Below are 18,400 nucleotides of genomic sequence, written 5' to 3' on the forward strand. Positions count from 1 at the left end.
CTTGTCTTTCCTACCCCACCAACAGTCAACAAGTGACTACCTTTCAAAACAGGGAGGGGCGCCTGGATGGCTCAGCAGGTTAAGCATCTGCCTTCAGCCTCCATAGGGCTCCCTGCTCAGCGGGGAGTCTGCTTCTCCCTCTGCCCCTCCCCCTGCTCCTGCTCCCTCTCTATTAAATAAATAAATAAATAAATAAATAAATAAATAAATAAATAAATAAATAAAACCTTAAAAAAGGGGAAGAAAAAAATATTCAAATAAGATATACAGATACACCTAATTATTTTAAACTCATGTATAGCTTGAACCTACACTTTACTTATTACTGTCATTAGAAATGCAGAATAAGCAATCAAATCATCTGTTTTGACTTTGTTTTCTAATTTCTCCTGGTAATAATGCTAACATGTAATATATAGTCAAGAAGATTAAATTCTCTCTTTTTGGAGCTCTGAACACCAATGTATATAAATATAAGCACAGATATAGTAATAAGAACTATACATCTTAATTAAAGGGAAATATTTTAAAAATAACTAGTAGTTAACTTACTGCTAAGTTTTAATTTATATGCTGTAATTTGACTCCCATACACATTTCTCTATTGCCCTTTTTTTAACTGCTTAAAAATGAAATTTACAGATACTTGGGATACCACTGGGATGCTGAATACTCATACAATATGTCATGAACTGCTAGACTTTTTATGTTTAAAATGAAAAATGTGGGTAACACTTTATTTTTAATGGTATATTAATTAGTTCCAAATTACAATGAAAATCCTATAGCAGTGAATAAAATATGACATCTACGTGAATTTGAAATAAATTTATTATGATCAGTATTATCACAATGAATACTAAATGAATTAATAATGATGAAAGACCAAAAGTATCACCATGAATGTAATAAAACATTGAAAAAAGCTGGAAGTTTGCAGTCACTTCATCATCAACTAGAAATAAGTACTATAACCCTGGATAACACTATATTCATGTGTATCATTAGTGGCTGGAAATTAATTGACAATAAATAGAAAATGAAAAAATGTGTAGTTAAAGATCTTTCCAGTAATGTGCAAAAAATACACATTTTATACATCAACATACTGTTTAGTCTGACCTATGTGTACTAGCTATTGAATAAAAACTAGATTAAAAAGCCAATCATCTTGGCTTCTCATTATCATATGACTTTTAACTACTTTAGATACTAGGGATAAAATTCTAATATTATCTGCCCTATATTAGAAAATATATTAATGTGCTATTATAAAGTATATTGATGTGTAAAATGTTTTTGCTTATCACTTCACTATTAGGGCTCAAGGATGTAAAGCTTCTTAAAGGCAGAAATTATGTTTAATCTATACTTTGTGTTTTAATTATCACTCATGTGCCTAATAAGAGGTCAATAACTAGTTGAAAAATAGAACTACATTTAAGAATCTAGAAGCCATGTTTTGGGGGCACCTGGGTGGCTCAATCGGTTAAGCGACTGCCTTCGGCTCAGGTCATGATCCTGGAGTCCAGGGATCGAGTCCCGCATCGGGCTCCCTGCTCGGCGGGGGGTCTGCTTCCCCCTCTGCCCTCCTCCCTCTCGTGCTCTCTGTCTCTCATTCTCTCTCTCTCTCTCAAATAAATAAATAAAATCTTTAAAAAAAAAAAAAAGAATCTAGAAGCCATGTTTTGTTTTCATTAATAGTCCTCATTATTATTATTATTTCACAGCTCAATGAATAATGAGTTATAAATACATATGTATTAGATCATAAAGTAGGAATTAACATGCAGATTTATAATGTATTTGCAAAATGTTTGATTATTTACTTTTCTACATCTTCTTTCTACCTTCTCTTCATTTACTGAACAACTAAGTCCTAAGGAAACTGGCAGTGGGCAAGGAAACCAGCAATCTGTGCAAGAGGGTTGGCAGTGTTGGGGGATGGGCAGTCACAGTGGCTCAGCTAAGCCTGTGTAGGCTAAGATGGGCATCCACATGTAGGGGTGGCCTGGGTAGGATGTCACAATCTAAGGACAGTGTTCCCGTGGACAGAAGGCCTAACTCTGGGTGTCAAGGAAAGGTGAGGAAAGGTTCCACAAGGATGGGTAGCAGAACAGGGAATAAGAACCCAAGAATGATGGAAAGGGTATCCAAGTTGGTGAACCAGTGATAATTCAGCATGGAGAGGTAGAGCCTTTACTCCGTGAAAAGGGAATCCATAAAAGAGAGAATGGTTATGGTGACAGAAGTTTGGTTAGGTACAAAAGGATTGATCAAATAAGTGAATATATTAAGGATAATGAGAGCCAGGTTCTGCAGTGTTAGAAAAGGAAAGGGAGATAAACTAGAGTGAATCCTGTGGTGTGGATCTGAAATGGAATTGTCAATGTAAACTCATGGATTTCAATATATACATGGATGGATGAATAGATGGATGGATAAAGTACAGATGCAGACTGCATGCAAATGCATACATACACATCTTTTCTAGCTCTGTCCACTTGAGAGAGTCTGAGAGTAGCAACACCCAATGGCATGGGCATCCACTAAAAGAAGCAAGGGTTCCTTGAAGAAATGGATGACTCCAGAGCTGGGGTGGGAAAAGAAAAAGATGAGCCTGGAACATTTTTTGTGTGTGTCAGAAAGCAAGAAATGATGATGATGATTAGGACACAAAGAAAAGCTTCTAGTGGCTCCCATTGAACAAATATAGGACAATGCTAGCATGAACATAAGTAATAGAAGTAATGTTAACCCACAGAATAGGAACCTATGAGTCCATAATGGTATGCATAATAAACAAATTGAAAAACTGATGAGGAACAGAATACATACACAGTTTCAAATCACCTGCTTTTTAAAAATACCTACTAATTACAAAGGGAAAAAAGGAGAACATTACAGTAGAGAAGTCTAGCTGAAATTATCTTAGTCAATGATCCAAATAAATACCATCAGTAATGGGACAAATTAAAATTATGCAATATCTGGTAGGATGCATTAAAAAGATTACAGAATCACTTCTGTGATATTTCTGCCAAAGATACATAACCTGAATTTAATCAAGAAGAAAAAAATCAGATAAACCCAAATTGAGTGAAATTTTACAAAATAATTGATCTGTGATCTTCAAAAGAAGGTTATGAAAATTAAAGAAAGACTGAGAAAATGTTCCATATTAAAGATAACTGAAGAGATAAGATACATACGATCCTTTTGCTATAAAGAACATTAATGAAACAATTGGCAAAGCTTGAATGCAGTCTGAAGATTAGATGGCAGAAATGAATCAATGTTAATTTCTTGATTTTGATGGTAGAATTGTGGTTATACAATGCCCTTAAGTGTAAAGAATTGGGGGGGGGTTGCAATGGGCCATCAGGTTGAAACTTACCCTCATATGATTTGTGAAAAAAACAAAAACAAAAACAAAAAACCTCTGTACTGTATTGCAACTTTTGTTAAGTTTCAGATTATTTCAGTATTTTTAAATATATATGTATGTATATATGTGCATGTATGTGTATATACACACAAAAGAATGGCATCTCAAAACTTTTCAGGGTTTTTTTTCCTATTAGAAATAACGCTTTAACGAACACCTTTACACATAACCCTGTACGTAAAATACTTTTGTGCACAAATTGTGTACACAAGAGATTTCTACAAGGTCAACAGATAAAGTGACATGCATTTGAGGCTATTATAAATTGAATTGTTTTTGTAGTTTTAAATTACAACTGCTCGTTGCTATTATATAAAAAGACAATTGATTTTTGTGTATTGGGTATTGTGTCCTACAGCCTTGCTAAATTCATTTATTTCTAGGTCATTTTTGTAGGTAGCTTAGTTTTCTATGCACACAATCATGTTGTCAGTGAATAAAGTCAATTTTGCTTCTTCCTTTGCAATTTTTACAACTTTAATTTGTCTTGCAACATTTAAAACCAGTAAACAAAGTGTGGAATGTTCGATTAAGGGTTTGAGACAATTTCTATACTAAGAGTTAAGCCCCTCTCTCACACGATACATGCACATAAACACAATTGCACAGTGAAGAAAAATGTAATAAAACTTTTAAAATATTGTTAGTAAATACAGAAAATTTTCTTATAACCATGGTTGAGAAAGATCATTCCAAGAGAGGTAAAATCCCCAAAGTCAAAAAAATAGACTGACAACTTTGGCTCCATAAAACTATAAAAACTGAAAGATACTATGGCAAGCAGTACTATAAACTTTAAACATATGGCACTGTCTTTGGGACTGGGTACTGGGAGAGACTGTGGGGAGTTCTAAGGTCACTGAAGAGACTGGCCTCTAGAATAATTGTTATCATCACATAAGCTAGAAGAGTGGGGAGGAAATTGGTATTACAAGCTGGATAAAGAATGACCTGCATTACGTATTAGCGGGACAATTAGCAAGACTTTGGAAGGTGCAAAATGTATTAATGAATTTTTGAACTTGCACAAGGTGATATTTAGGAAGCAAACTGCAAGTGCCTATTAGATTCCTTTAACTGCATAGAATTAGAGGTATCCCATAAATCTCAGTAAGAGTGTTCGTCTAGATTTAACTACAAATACTACGCGTATAATTGTTCATTATTGTTTCTATTATTTCTTTTGCTCCTCTTCCCCTATCTTGAGATCTTTGTTCTAATTTAATTCTCATTTGATTTCAGAGAGTGCCTTCTTAAATACATTTCCTCAGAAAGAGTATATGGATGGCATAACTCTGAGTCTTTATGTATCTGAAAATGTCTTTCTTTTATAAAAAAAAAATGAGTAAGATCTTTGTTGGGTTTAGGTTTTTTAGATATTGCCTTGAATAATCAGTAATTATTGTCCTTTTCTCTTCTAGGTCCCTGTGTTGCACATGAGCCATTCAATGCTTCTCTCTTCCTTGGCAAATAACTTTATCTTTTCTGTCTTAGATTAGGAGCCCGTAAAATTTTTTTCTGTATCCTTGAAATTTTGCCAGATAATATCTAAGAAGTATGTCTTAAAATAATCCTGTCTGGTACTCAGAGTCCTTTCCATTCAAAGCCCATACTCTTTCTTCAGTTTAGGAATGTTTTCTTTGGTTATTTCTTTATTACTAATTTATCTTTTTCTCACTCCCACTCCCTAATTCTGCAGTGACTACCATTCACATACTAAATCTCCTGGATATGTCCTCCATGTTGCTTTCCTAAAGTATTTACATTTCAGTAGTGACTACTCTATTTTTAAATTCATTTATTATATTTTTAACTGAAAATATTTTTTAAAAATTGGTTTAAAAAATTTTTTTTTAAACTTTCTCCTTTAATTTTATTTCTGTAAGAGTTCTCATTACATTTTTAATAAAGTTTACACTTGTGTAGACCATTAATTCTAACTCTACAGTAGCCATCTATTCTGGTTTCTTGGCTTAATATCCTTCCATCAAACTAACATTACTTTGAGTGGCTTGTGAATTTTCTCTGTATAAATCTCATTTTCCTTCCCTCATGCAAAGAGGGAATAAATATATAATTTGTAAGGATGTTTAAGAATTAAATGATAGACCCATACGTAGTTCTTTTTCTACAAAGTCTCTCCCCCCCCCTTTTTTTTTTTTGCAAAATGGGGCCTCACAGGAACTCTTGTGAGAAATGTAGATTCTCTCACCGTAACTGAGACCCACTGGATCAGAATCTATATCCTAACAACATCCTTAAGTGATTCTAATGTACACTACAGTTTACAAAGAGCTGATCTAGCCAATAATACATGGGAAATGATAATAATTTCTTAAAGAAACCACCTTTTTTACTTTTTTCATATATTAATATTTTATATGGTTTCTGTCCCCAAACTTATCAATACCCTGTTGTTGTTTGTTGTTTTAATTAGGCAAACTTTGGAATTTTGATTCCTTCATGATCTTTAGAGACTTTCCTTTATATTGAAAATATTAATAATAATAATAATAAATGAAATGTAAGGAATGCCAGCCTATTCTCATCACAGACTTTTCATAGCTCTAGTCTCTTCTCCAAGTAACCTCCAATTTGGGGAAAATGTACCTATGCCCAAAGCCAGGAGATGGGGACAAAAGTTGACACTGAAATCTACAGGAAAAAAAATCATGTCTATTTGCATTTCTATGGCACTTCACCAGCCTTTTTCTAGAACAGTGTTTTTGAGCTCTAAAAATAGAGATTAATAAGTTACCTTGCAACACTGTGATAACCAAATGAAGTATTATACGAAAAAGTTCCTAGTACAATTCCCAGCATATAATCAGTGCTCAAGAAATGTTAGTTGTTTCACTTCCTGTTCATCCTTACTCTACCGTAATTCCTTTTTAAATGCCTATATTCCACATTTGGCTGTGAACATCAGGAGGGACGCAGCTTACTTCTTCATATAGGCATATCATGAACATAGGACACATCCTCTAAATGAATGCTCAGTAAGTGGGTAAGGTATTTATCTGTAATCATAGTAATATAGACCTAATAAGTAATTTCTATCTTTAGCAATTTTTAGTAGTTTACTTAAACCAGGACTAATGATTGATTCAACGACTCATCAGTGGAATTATTAGACAAAGAATTACTGTGCATCTATCATGAATGAGGAACTATGATAGACACTGGGGACCTAAATGATAAGCAAAAAACAGGCACTCCCCATTTCAGAGGCATGATAGAGATCTCCAAACAGAACGTAAAACTGAATTGTAAGTACTGTAAGAGATACGCAGCGCTCTAAGAATGTGGTAGACTAAGAACCGCTCAGCAAAATCCCGTCTTACCGACATATTTTTCCTTGGTCAGCCATCTCACTATGGTCTACCATTATCTCATTGACTCTTTTACTGTTTCTCTTAAGTTGGAAAATCCCCTGAGGCATCGCTTCCAGAAAGCCGTGGTCAAAACAAAGCTCTTCCCCGAGGGAGAAGTTTGGGTGTAGACAGATGGATAAGGCTACTAGTATCTTCCTCATTCCTCTTCTATTAGTTAACATATCGATACTGATTATCTTATCAGAATAGTTTAGATGCTGTCACTTTGGGAAGACAAATGAGTCGTTACAACAGTTGAGTCAGTGTTTGTGCAATAATGGAGGCTCGAATCCCCAGGGAGGTGGGAGACACACTAAGCGCACCCAGCTGGGGAGCCTGGGTGATCCCAGTCAGGCTGTTAAAACTTCAACAGGGAGGACATTGGTTTCATCAAACTGTGGAGTGATGATGTCAAAGAAAAACACTTTATTCTACAATTTTATCTATAGTGGGCTGTTTCTTTTTTTTTTTTTAAGATTTTATTTATTTTACAGAGAGAGACACAGCGAGAGAGGGAACACAAGCAGGGGGAGCGGGAGAGGGAGAAGCGGGCTTCCCGCCGAGCAGGGAGCCCGATGTGGGACTCGATCCCAGGACCCTGGGATCATGACCTGAGCCGAAGGCAGATGCTTAACGACTGAGCCACCCAGGCGCCCCTATAGTGGGCTGTTTCTTAAATCCTCTCAAGCTGGTAACTATGTCTCGCCCCCACTCCCATCTATAATCCCCCAGCATGATAACACTTCTTTTTAAACTTGTGATTAAGTTTCAGGCCGACTAACGAAGGGGGGAAGTGGGTGGTATTTACTGATTCAGGAACTTTGTTTTTTTTTTTTAAGATTTTATTTATTTATTTGACAGAGAGAGAGACAGCAAGAGCAGGAACACAAGCAGGGGGAGCGGGAGAGGCAGAAGCAGGCTTCCCGCCGAGCAGGGAGCCCGATGTGGGGCTCGATCCCAGGACCCTGGGATCACGACCTGAGCCGAAGGCAGACGCTTAACGACTGAGCCACCCAGGCGCCCCTCACACCATTTCTTTCTTTCTTTCTTTTTTTTATTTTATTTTATTTTTTTAAAAGATTTTATTTATTTATTTGAGAGAGAGAGAGACAGCGAGAGAGGGAACACAAGCAGGGGGAGCGGGAGAGGCAGAAGCAGGCTTCCCGCCGAGCAGGGAGCCCGATGTGGGGCTCGATCCCAGGACCCCGGGATCACGACCTGAGCCGAAGGCAGACGCTTAGCGACTGAGCCACCCAGGCGCCCTGATTCAGGAACTTTGTTAATAGGAAACTCCTGCTGAGGATCACCTGGCTGGGGGGAAGACAGCCCTCTGCGCTGTTCCTCGTTGACGCCTTACCTGTTCCTGAAGTAGTACTGCTGAGCTACGAACTCCGACCGAGCTTGCAGCCGAGCTAACGTGGCCATCGCCTCCCGGCGGCTGCCCGAGAGCGGGTGTTACATCGGTCTCCACGGCAACCGGGCTAAACCATAATGCGGGCCCCGGGGGTTCAACTTCTCGTGGACTCCACTGTTATTTTCCACCCCGTTTCAGTTTGCAGAATACTAGCAGAAAAATTAAGAAATCTATGTAGGAAAAGGTTCCTGGGATTCGCCTCTCTCTTTTCTGTGAGCAGAAGGAAGAGACTCCAGGCGAGGAGGGCGGTGGGGGAGGAGAGGGAATGGTTGCTCCCGGCATCCGGTTTCCGCCTCCCGCCTGCTTCCGGAAGCTCCGCTCAAAATGCTGAACTGCTCTTGGAAGTCGCTGGTGCTCTGGTAGTTGGAGTCTGTTCTCGGGCCGGAGCCTCGAGGCCAGGCGCCTGGGTGTCGTTAATGTTCGGGGCCGCCGGGCGCCAACCGATCGGAGCTCCAGCCGCCGGGAACAGCTGGTGAGGCTGGCGGCCCTGAGGGTGGGAGATCAGGAAAGGGTGTGAGGGCCGGAGGCCGCTGGACCTGGAATGGAGGGGGAGGGAGTTGTGATGGATGATCTGAAGACACTTAGGCCTTGCTCTCACTCGTGCCTGGGACGGAAGCGATTTGAGGAAGGCGTTGAGGTGTGTGCTAAAGATCTGTGAAGGGATACAGTAAATGCTTTCTGATTGCCTAACACTCTGCGGTATTTTGGGAGTAAAGGTCTCTCTCTAGTTCGAGAGCAGTTCATCTCGTTGATTGTTGACAAGGCTAGGGACAAAAGAATTTCTGTTAACATAGGCCTTATTCCCTCACTTCCCTTTTTTAATTTACTAGATTATACCAAGTGTCTTGGAAGATCAAATCCCAGAATTGTAGAGTTCTGGAAGTTTAGTGCTGGAAGAGACCTCCTCACCCACACACACACACTCTTTTTTTTTTTTTTTTTTTTTTTGCAGTGGGAGTGACCTACCTGTTTCTACTCCTTGAAAGTTCCATTCTAGTTCAAATGAGACATGTATGAGTGTTCCCTAAGAACATATAAATGCCAGGATTTGTTTGGGGTTTGACTGTGTCTGCAGTACCCCATCACCAGTGCCCCTTTGGAATAATTGCTTTGACTTTTCAAAGTGCTTTCACAAATTAATGCGCTTTATCTTCATGACAGTGCTGTGACAGGAGATTATCACGAGCACAAGTGAGCTGTCCAAAATTGCCATGCACATTCTGGGGCTAGAAGCTGGGTTTTGGATTTCTGTATTTGGAAAACTCTGTGATGCCAGGCCTATTTTCCCCCAAGACCCTTTCCTCCAGGCATACACAGGACAAGCAGTGAAACGAGCAAATTTCCCACTGACAGTGTCAAACAAGAAGCATTGAAAAACAGGTGAACTATGGCTGAAAAAATGTATGTCCATTCTTAGATTCTGCAGAGAATGAGACCTTGAAGGATTCTAGGAGTCTGTGATCTCAAAGATGTTCTTTGCATCACCTATCACTACAAGTGAAAAGAATATCTTGCCTAAAATGTTTTGAATGAGATTAGATCATTCTGTAGAACCTTTTATAATGGGGATAGATTTGGTGATACTTTTAAAATCTCACATTTTCCAGTGAGAAAGCAGGAAGTACTTTTTTAAATGAGCCATATTTTTTAATGGTGTCCTATGGCATTAGCATAAAATAAAACCCTTCTTACGTGTTTAGTATTTTTAGTTTTGACAATTGTATATATTGTGTCATCACCACACAAAACAAGATATATAGGACATTTCCATTACCCCTGAATTCCCTCTTCAGTAATCTAGTAGGTGCCTTTCTTAATGTTTTGCCATTCGATCAATACCTTGTTAAGGGAGCGAGACAAAATGTGCTATATAGATTGGTCTGCTCTTGCTGTAGTGATACTGATGTGTAGGATAGATGACTATTTAATTAAAAAGTATGACTTCCTCTCCCTTTCACCTTCTACCCAGATTATAGTTAGGTAACTCCTTATGATACAGAGAAACCGTCCTTCAGTTCTCTTAAAGTGCTTATCTTATTTTTAGTTATCAGCATAGAATTCATTCATTCTTATGGCATCAGAGTACAACATAGTGCCTAGCGCTTAATCAGTGCTTCTGAATGAAATTCTTTTCCTTCATTGATCAGACATTTACCATACTATGAGTGTATTATGTTTTATCCCAGTTATGAAGTCTCAGTGCCACCAGGGATGCTACTACTGAGTCGTTACTTAGTGCCAGGTTTTATGGACATATATCTCCTGTAAACCTTTTGAGATGGGTGCTATCGTTTTTTTTGCATTTTAGAAATGGTGAAACAGGAACAAATATAGTTTAAATAACTAGCCCAAATACCATATTCGCATCGTGATCCTGGTATATCTAAAAACAAATCTTAACCATCCTGGTATATGTCCTATTTGTCTGACTACGGTACGCTATTTCAGGAATATCTAAACTGGAAAGAATATGCTGATTTTTTAACTCACCTAGAATTCCTGTTAGACTGACGTCCCATCTTGACTTCAACTTTTTCTCCAATGTCAAGGTTAGATTTTCAGTTTTTAGGCACCAAATGGGTAAATAATAGATGATTTATCTTTCTTTAACAATTTGTTGAAAGTAGAACTGATATTTTATTTTGTAATTTATTCCTAATTACAAGTTTTATACAATTAAATAATAAAAATCCTATGATTTTTGTGTATGTCAGGAAATGAATATATTTTTTGTGCAAGTTGTTCCTGTAAGTGGTTTATATTATATTTTTACAAAACATAGCTGAGAGTGTCTGTCTCCTTTTCCTGCCTCATTATTCACATACAATTTTGAAATTAAGGGCCAAAAAGCATAAGTATTTTGGTAAATTGTAAACCTGCCTTTTAAAATTTGATTAATTTAATGGATAGATCATACTTATAATTTAGATACACTTTTACTACTTTTTACTTTATTAGTGACTAATATTTAAAGTCAATTTCTGGTTGGTTTTTGAGATTCTAAAGGTTGAACTAAACAAATTTTACAATTAAGTCCTTGATGAAAATACTGAATTATTATTGATAATATGAACTAAACTATAGATTTAAATTTATGTGGTTTGCTTTAAAAAAAAAAAAAAAAAAAACCTTAAGAATAAACTATATTAATTCTGGATCTTTTTTTCTTTTTTCTGTAGTTTCATTCCTATTTAGTTATTATTTGGATCTTTAGGTCTGAAAAACTGCATAGTGGAAAATGTGCATTTTTTTTAAATAAATGCCTATTTTTTTTTTTTTGTCATTTTATCTTGAGGTGAATGCAATACTATCAGGTATGTTTGAGTCAGGTTTCTGTTTCAACAATGAGGAATCAAAGCAATGGCCAGTGTGATTTTGGCCAAGGAACTCATTAATATTAGTATAGCTTCTTAGCATTTTTATGAATGTCAAGCTGGAAACTTTTAAACCATCTTTGATGATTTATCCTTTACCACCACATTTACTTAGCTAAAAAATTAAGAGTGTCTGCCTTGTTAATGTGGCAGAAAATTTGAAATCTGGATTGTCTAAATTTTTAGTGAAGTCATACTTTTTCCTGTTATTCATTCCTTCATTCATTTAATCATTCATTGGTCTGTTCATCCAACAGATCTTTTTTTAACATCTGTTCTGTGTCAAGCATTATGCTAGATACTTGTAATAAATATTAAGTTGTCTTCATTCTTATTCTAGAAATTCAGAATATATTATATATTCAATAAATATTGAATAGTTACCATGTATGATCAATGAATGAGACTCATCTGATACATATTAGAAACTTGCCTAGATGTGCTCTAATATATGCAAGTTGACATGAATTGGAATGAATTATTTTTTAGACGCTAAATTATTTGTTTGTTTTAGACTTCGTCTTTATTTCATTTAGGCAGCTTCTTATTCGGTAGTTTACATTTGGAAAGTGATTAGAGTGTAAGAAGTTTTGAATGACTCTTGAAGTCGTTAAATTAAGTTGAAATCAGAAGAATGTTTTTCAAATTTAAAGAATAAATGAGCTTGCCTTATTAAATGACTATCTGGAAAGTAGAATTAATACTTTTTTCTAAAGCCATGTATGATTTTTTTTTTCCCCCCAGATGGCTCGTTAAGGAGGAAAGAAGGCTTTCTGGGTGTTCCTGTGGTAACAAAATAGCAATTGCCATTAGCACCTCCAGTTGAGTGCAAGTTAGGGGAGCTTTGGGGCCCATTATAGGAAATGAGCTTTTTCTCTTTGGTAGAGAACCTGAGACTGTTCACTTGGAAGGATGATTTTCTATAATTTATTTTTTTTATATTTGTATATCTGTATAGGACTAACTCAGATACACAGCAGTCATTTTTTGTTTTTTAGTTGTTTTTTTTAAGATCCTTGAAAATCTTTAAGGCGTGCACAAATTTCTTGAAATTGCATGCAAGATTTTTGCAAATGTCTTTTATTCCCCTTCTCCCCATGATTCACAGTGGTTCAAGAACACAGAAAGGATAAGGTCTGTGCTTTTATTATTACATCCTCAGGACTCAGTGTGGTATGTATCATATTCATTGATCATACATGGTAACTATTCAATATTTATTGAATATATAATATCCAGGTAGTGTGGTTCTACCTTAAAAGCAAAATGATTTGGTATTTCAGTGACCACTTTATTTGGTATAGAGGTTGTTGAAAGATGAAATAACTGCTCTCACACATAAGTATCCACTCTCATCCCACAGAATCCCTTCAAGGTAGAAATTATAGCATTTTTATGATGAATAAACAAAATCAGAAAATAAGTAATTTGTTCCAGGTTCTCTGGCTAATAGTCAAATTTAGCTTCCAGATTCAGAGATTTGACTTTAAAGCTCCTGTTCTCTACAGGTTCCTCCCAGCCTTTTCGCCCACCTAGAGAATTCTGTTCCATATGCATTGGCTAGTGTTAATGTAAAGTTACAATTATTTACATGTTTCATAATAAGATATGTTCCCCTACCTCCCTGCTACCTCTTTCAAAAAGAGAAAAAGTTAATTCTGGTTAATGGTTTAAATAGGTAGGTCAAGGAATTTCTAAACTAGCTTAAATGTTAACATTTAATGTTAGGGTTATTCTGTTTTTCCTAAGATGGCCTTCCCCAAGATATATAAAAGGATTTAAATTCTGTTAATCATTCAATAGGTTACTAGACTGAGATAAAGACTTACTTTGACAAATATATTACCACTAAAGAAGGGAATTTATAAATTGTCATGAGCAGCAGAAATTTTAATCAAACTTAAAATAATTCTCGCAGATAATATTTTGTTGAATTAGTCATGAAATTTAGCCCTTGATGTGGCATCTTTAAGGCTCACTGTTTGCATGTTTTAGTCACCCATTGTCTTGATCTATACTCTTATATGTTAATTTTAATTTGTACTTTTATGACCAAAGAACCTTTCCTTTCTTAAGTAAAAGGTAACATGAATATCGAGACATGTAATTCTGAAACTATTTTCTTAAGCTTGTGATCAGTCATAGCATACATTCATCAGCATAGCTCTTGACTAGGTACTCCTCATACATTGTTTTTGTACACATTGAGTTTTTAGTCATATAGAAACTAACACATAAATGACTATTTCCTTAAATTTTTAAAAGCCAGTTAAGCAATGGTATTTAGCAACATTTAACTTCGTTTTAGCACTCCACTGCTAGAGTTACTTAACTTTGTAGAAGAAATAATCTGTGTTTTACAGAGATGAAGATGAGAATTTTACCATGTACTAGGTGATAAAGAATATTTGATTTCTTTTTCCTTATCTGGATATTTGACAGTTGTAGTCAATTACCTTTTTTGTTATATCTGAAATATTTTTGTTTTTAATGAACTTGTTGGGTTTCTTCAGTAGACACACATATCTGTCGTCTTATTATGTAATTATTTTTGTCATTGTCCAGGCAAAGAAATTGTTCCCTAATTTTTCTGTAGTTGCTATATTTTATCCTCTTAGGAATAGTAGTTATTGCTAAGAGAGTCTTCAAAAAGTAATAGTTGTTGATAGAGTAGTTAGCTGTTAGTTATTGGGGGGGATCAGTTTTGGCTTTCTTGGGCTTCATCTCCTACCATGCCTGCTTATACATTGTTGACTGCTATTTGAGAGTCCTTGGTTTGTCAGTCAACTGCCAGTCCTTTGTGAACATATGAACAGTAAGTTTGGACTAAGGCAGCTTCCTGAGTCTTCTTTCTTGAACCAGAAACTTTACGTAACGTACTACCGCCTACACAAAACCAAAATGCCTGTCTACTCAGGTCATTTCCTTTTACAGAATCCAACTTTATATAGATAGTGGGACTATAATTCTATTCATTTTGAGTATTTTAAGAAAGCCGTTAGTTAACGGCTATCTTAGATATTATACCCAATGCAAACTATTCTCAAAAGATATCATTTCCATTGAATTCCAAATGAAGAGAAATTGTTTTATAAATGTGACTATTATTCAAATTAACTAAGTGGTAATTCACTTAATTTTACTATAATTTAAACTTTACAAGTATGAATGTTTAATAAACACAGGTTTTTATACAAGAAAGTTATATATTTCCAGGTTTCCTCTTAAATAGGAAAGACCTTATTTAAGAAAATATCTTGAAGATAAAGTGTTTCCATACAATGATTTTCAGTGTTACTGCCAAGGAAATAAATGAGCTATTGATCATGTGATGGTCCCCTATAATGACTTTATTTCTGTGAGGCCAGTTGATGCCAGTTTTCCCTGAGAGATATAAGTGAAGCAGCTTGACTGACTGACTCTAATATTATTGGCTCATTAACAGGGGTTTTGGCTTGAAGGAGTCTGGTTAGTTGAAACTGAAGGGGAAAAAAGTGGTTTGAACTCTGAATGGCACGTATGTTAAATGTATTTTTTGTGTGTGTTTTTATGGGGTTTTTAAGAAGTCTTTTTCTTTCTTTTTTTTGAGAGAGAGTTGGGGGCGGGGGGAGAGAGAATATCTCAAACAGGCTCCACACCCAGCATGGAGCCAGACATGGGGCTGTATCTCACAACTCTGATTGTGAGATCATGACCTGAGCCAAAATCAAGAGTCAGACACTTAACCAACCAAACCACCCAGGTGCCCCAAGAAGTCTTTTTAAAGTAATTGTTTTACTTGATAGTCATATCTGATTCCTATTTGAGTAACATCATGGAATAAATTGGGTTCTTCTGGTTAAAAGTTTTTTAAGGTATTTTATTTTCTCAAAAAAAAAAAAACAGTATAAAATCAAGTAAGGTGACAATTTTAATGATGTTATAAAGAAGTTTTGCTTACAGGGGCACCTGGGTGGCTCAGTCATTAAGCGTCTGCCTTCAGCTCAGGTCATGATCCCTGGGTCCTGGGATCGAGCCCCGCATCCAGCGCCCTGCTCCATGGGAAGCCTGCTTCTCCTTCTCCCACTCCCCCTGCTTGTGTTCCCTCTCTCGCTGTGTCTATCTCTGTCACATAAATAAATAAAGTAAAATAAAATAAAAAGTTTGGCATACATTGTTAGTAATACCATGAGTTATATTTTCCTAAGCTATGTTTGTTACAGCAATATTTTTTAAATGAAATTAATTGAAGATAAATTTCAATGGATTGAATCTGATTGCTAACCCTTATCTAATGTTAGGACCACCACATTTTCTTTTCTAATGTAAAGTACTAGATTATAACTTCCGAAGTAACCTGCAATTTTAGTTGGAGATTATAATCATGCATTGAGTTAATTTCACATTAATATTTAGACCTAGTCATTCACCCATTGATAAGAAAACTAAGTCTTCAAAAAGTAAGTTACTTGAGAACCGGATGATACTGAGTCTTCTTTTAGACAAAGGATCTTTATTATAATACATGTTAAAGTGGCTTCCAGTGAATTTTATTAAAGGTGCAGTATTATATTCAGAGATAATAGGTCTTTCGGACTACATTTCTTCCAAAGAAATAGTATTAAAGGAAATGAACAAAATATTTTTTGTAATAAAAGGAAAACAAAAGGGTGATTATTAACATAGAGGTAATGGAGAAAAGACCCATTTGGATCAACGTAGTCAGAACTGTAGCCCTTTTTTTGGCTTAATGCTAATTCCTATTAGACGCATATTTCTTTTTTTTTTTTAAGATTTTTTATTTATTTATTTGAGACAGAGAGAATGAGAGAGAGAGAGCTCATGAGAGGGGGGAGGGTCAGAGGCAGAAGCAGGCTCCCTGCCGAGCAGGGAGCCCGATGCGGGACTTGATCCAGGGACTCCAGGATCATGACCTGAGCCGAAGGCAGTCCCTTAACCAACTGAGCCACTCAGGCGCCCCAGACGCATATTTCTTATAATCAAATGCAAAGATCTGAAACCTGAGTAACATATAGGACCCTTTTAGTGGTTCTGTAGAGTTTGTTTAAAATATATATTCGAATCGCCACATTTTTTTTTAAAATGTGTGTCCGTATAGGTTTTATTCATTCAGAATGCCGAAGGAGATCTGGAAAATACAAACCCACATTAAATGAGACACTGTCTCCATTTAGTTATTTGCTTACAGTGTACATTTTACTGATGGCTACAGCACTGGTTCTTCAGATTCAGCGTACCTCCACCACTTTTACTGCCCTGTGCCTTGCGTTGATTCAGGTCTTCCATTCCTATTTTCTGTTCAAAAGAAAATAATGCCTAACTGTGAGTCATTTGACTTTACATAGATGTATATTAAATCTGTCTGAACAATTAAAATAGTACCACCTGCTGCTACAACACTCATAACAAAAATGAGAACTGGGTACTGGAATTGTGTAGTACTAGAATTCTGTTCTTGGCTGTACTTCGTTGAGCATTCAGGCTCCAGAACCAGATTGCTGGAGTTTGAAACCTGTTTCTACCATTTCCTAGGTGTGTCACTTTGGGCAAATTGCCCTTAACGTCTCTGTTTCTGTGTATCTCATATACCACCTTATAGGGTTATTATGTGAGAATGAAATGAGCTAATGCATGTAAAACACTTAAAAATGGGCATAGCACATAGTAAGTACTTGTATTAGAAGCTGTATGTGTACATCACCTTATAAGTAGTAAATCCAGTTGAATTACAATGTGTGTTTGTTCTCAGGTTGTTAAAATGAAAAGACAAAGTTTAAATTTGTTATAGGGAACTTGCAAATGCCTAAAATTATAGATGGTACAGACTATATAAACCAGGGGTCAGCAAACTATGGCCAGCCATCACTTCGTTTTGTAAATAAAATTTTATTAGAACATAGCCATACCTATTCATTTATGTCTCACCTAGGGCTATTTTCACCTTACAGTGGCTGAAGTTGAATGGTTATGACAGAGACCTAATGGACTGCAAAGCCTAAAATGTTTACTATTTGTCCCTTTACAGAAAAGTGTCTACACCTTCTGTAGACTTGGAAATTATATAGACCTCTGTAGTTGAGAATATTTTGATCCCTAGGTGCTTCTAGAACTCAGAAATGATTGTTCATGATCTTTAGAAGAAAGATACATATTTGAATTACCTATAATGTTTAAAAATTAAAAAAAATTTTGGGCGCCCCATCACCAACTGATTTAGAATTTTGGGGAGTTGTGTTTAGAAAGGGTCAGTATAATTTTCCTAAAGAATGCTTTTTATCCTAACTGACAAGTAGATAATTTTTTTCACTGGTAACATACGTAGTTCAATGGTTTTTGTTTCTTTTTTTTTTTTTTAATTTGTTTATTTGACAGAGAGAAACACAGCAAGAGAGGGAACACAAGCAGGGGGAGTGGGAGAGGGAGAAGCAAGCTTCCCACTGAGCAGGGAGCCCGATGTGGGGCTGGATCCCAGGACCTTGGGATCATGACCTGAGCCGAAGGCAGCCGCTTAACGACTGAGCCACCCAGGCACTCCTCTTTTTACAAAAAAAAAAAAAAAAAGCCAAGAGATTGTCTCAGAATGAATTATAAGAAAAATGATGGGCCATTTTAGACCAACGAGGCTCCAGTTTTAATAAGAACATACTTTCTGCTTGACTGAGTTATGAGATTAGTGTGGCCTAAATATATGTCTAGTATCTGGTTAAACTCTTTTTTTACATATATTACAACAAATTTTGAAAGTACCTGTCAATCTTTCCATCTCCCTCATATATCATAGTAGTGACTG

The 18,400-nt window shown here is 36.2% G+C and overlaps 2 protein-coding genes across 13 annotated transcripts in view; one reads left to right on the forward strand and one right to left on the reverse strand.

Annotated features, from left to right (window-relative positions):
• The window catches only part of SPATA17 (spermatogenesis associated 17), a 202,460-nt gene extending 194,018 nt beyond the window's left edge, over positions 1-8,442 (reverse strand). For 3 of the 5 annotated variants that reach the window (XM_064593867.1, XM_064593866.1, XM_045876890.3), the window contains exon 1: positions 8,180-8,440. In XM_064593867.1, the coding sequence (XP_064449937.1) occupies positions 8,180-8,247 (68 nt within the window). In that variant the 5' untranslated portion in view covers positions 8,248-8,440. Of the gene's footprint in view, positions 1-8,179 lie in introns of all 5 variants that reach the window. The other 2 variants (XM_064593869.1, XM_064593868.1) reach the window with 1 other exon arrangement.
• An 85-nt stretch (positions 8,443-8,527) lies between these two features.
• The window catches only part of GPATCH2 (G-patch domain containing 2), a 210,649-nt gene continuing 200,776 nt past the window's right edge, over positions 8,528-18,400 (forward strand). For 4 of the 8 annotated variants that reach the window (XM_045876885.2, XM_064593865.1, XM_045876883.3 and 1 more), the window contains exon 1: positions 8,528-8,708. In XM_045876885.2, coding sequence (XP_045732841.1) covers positions 8,653-8,708 — 56 coding nt within the window. In that variant the 5' untranslated portion in view covers positions 8,528-8,652. The other 4 variants (XM_045876888.3, XM_045876889.3, XM_045876886.3 and 1 more) reach the window with 3 other exon arrangements.

This window comes from Mirounga angustirostris, unplaced genomic scaffold (assembly GCF_029215605.1).
Source record: "Mirounga angustirostris isolate CCGP_5_RB_7025 unplaced genomic scaffold, mMirAng1.0.hap1 SCAF_6, whole genome shotgun sequence".
In the NCBI taxonomy this organism is placed as follows: domain Eukaryota; kingdom Metazoa; phylum Chordata; class Mammalia; order Carnivora; family Phocidae; genus Mirounga; species Mirounga angustirostris.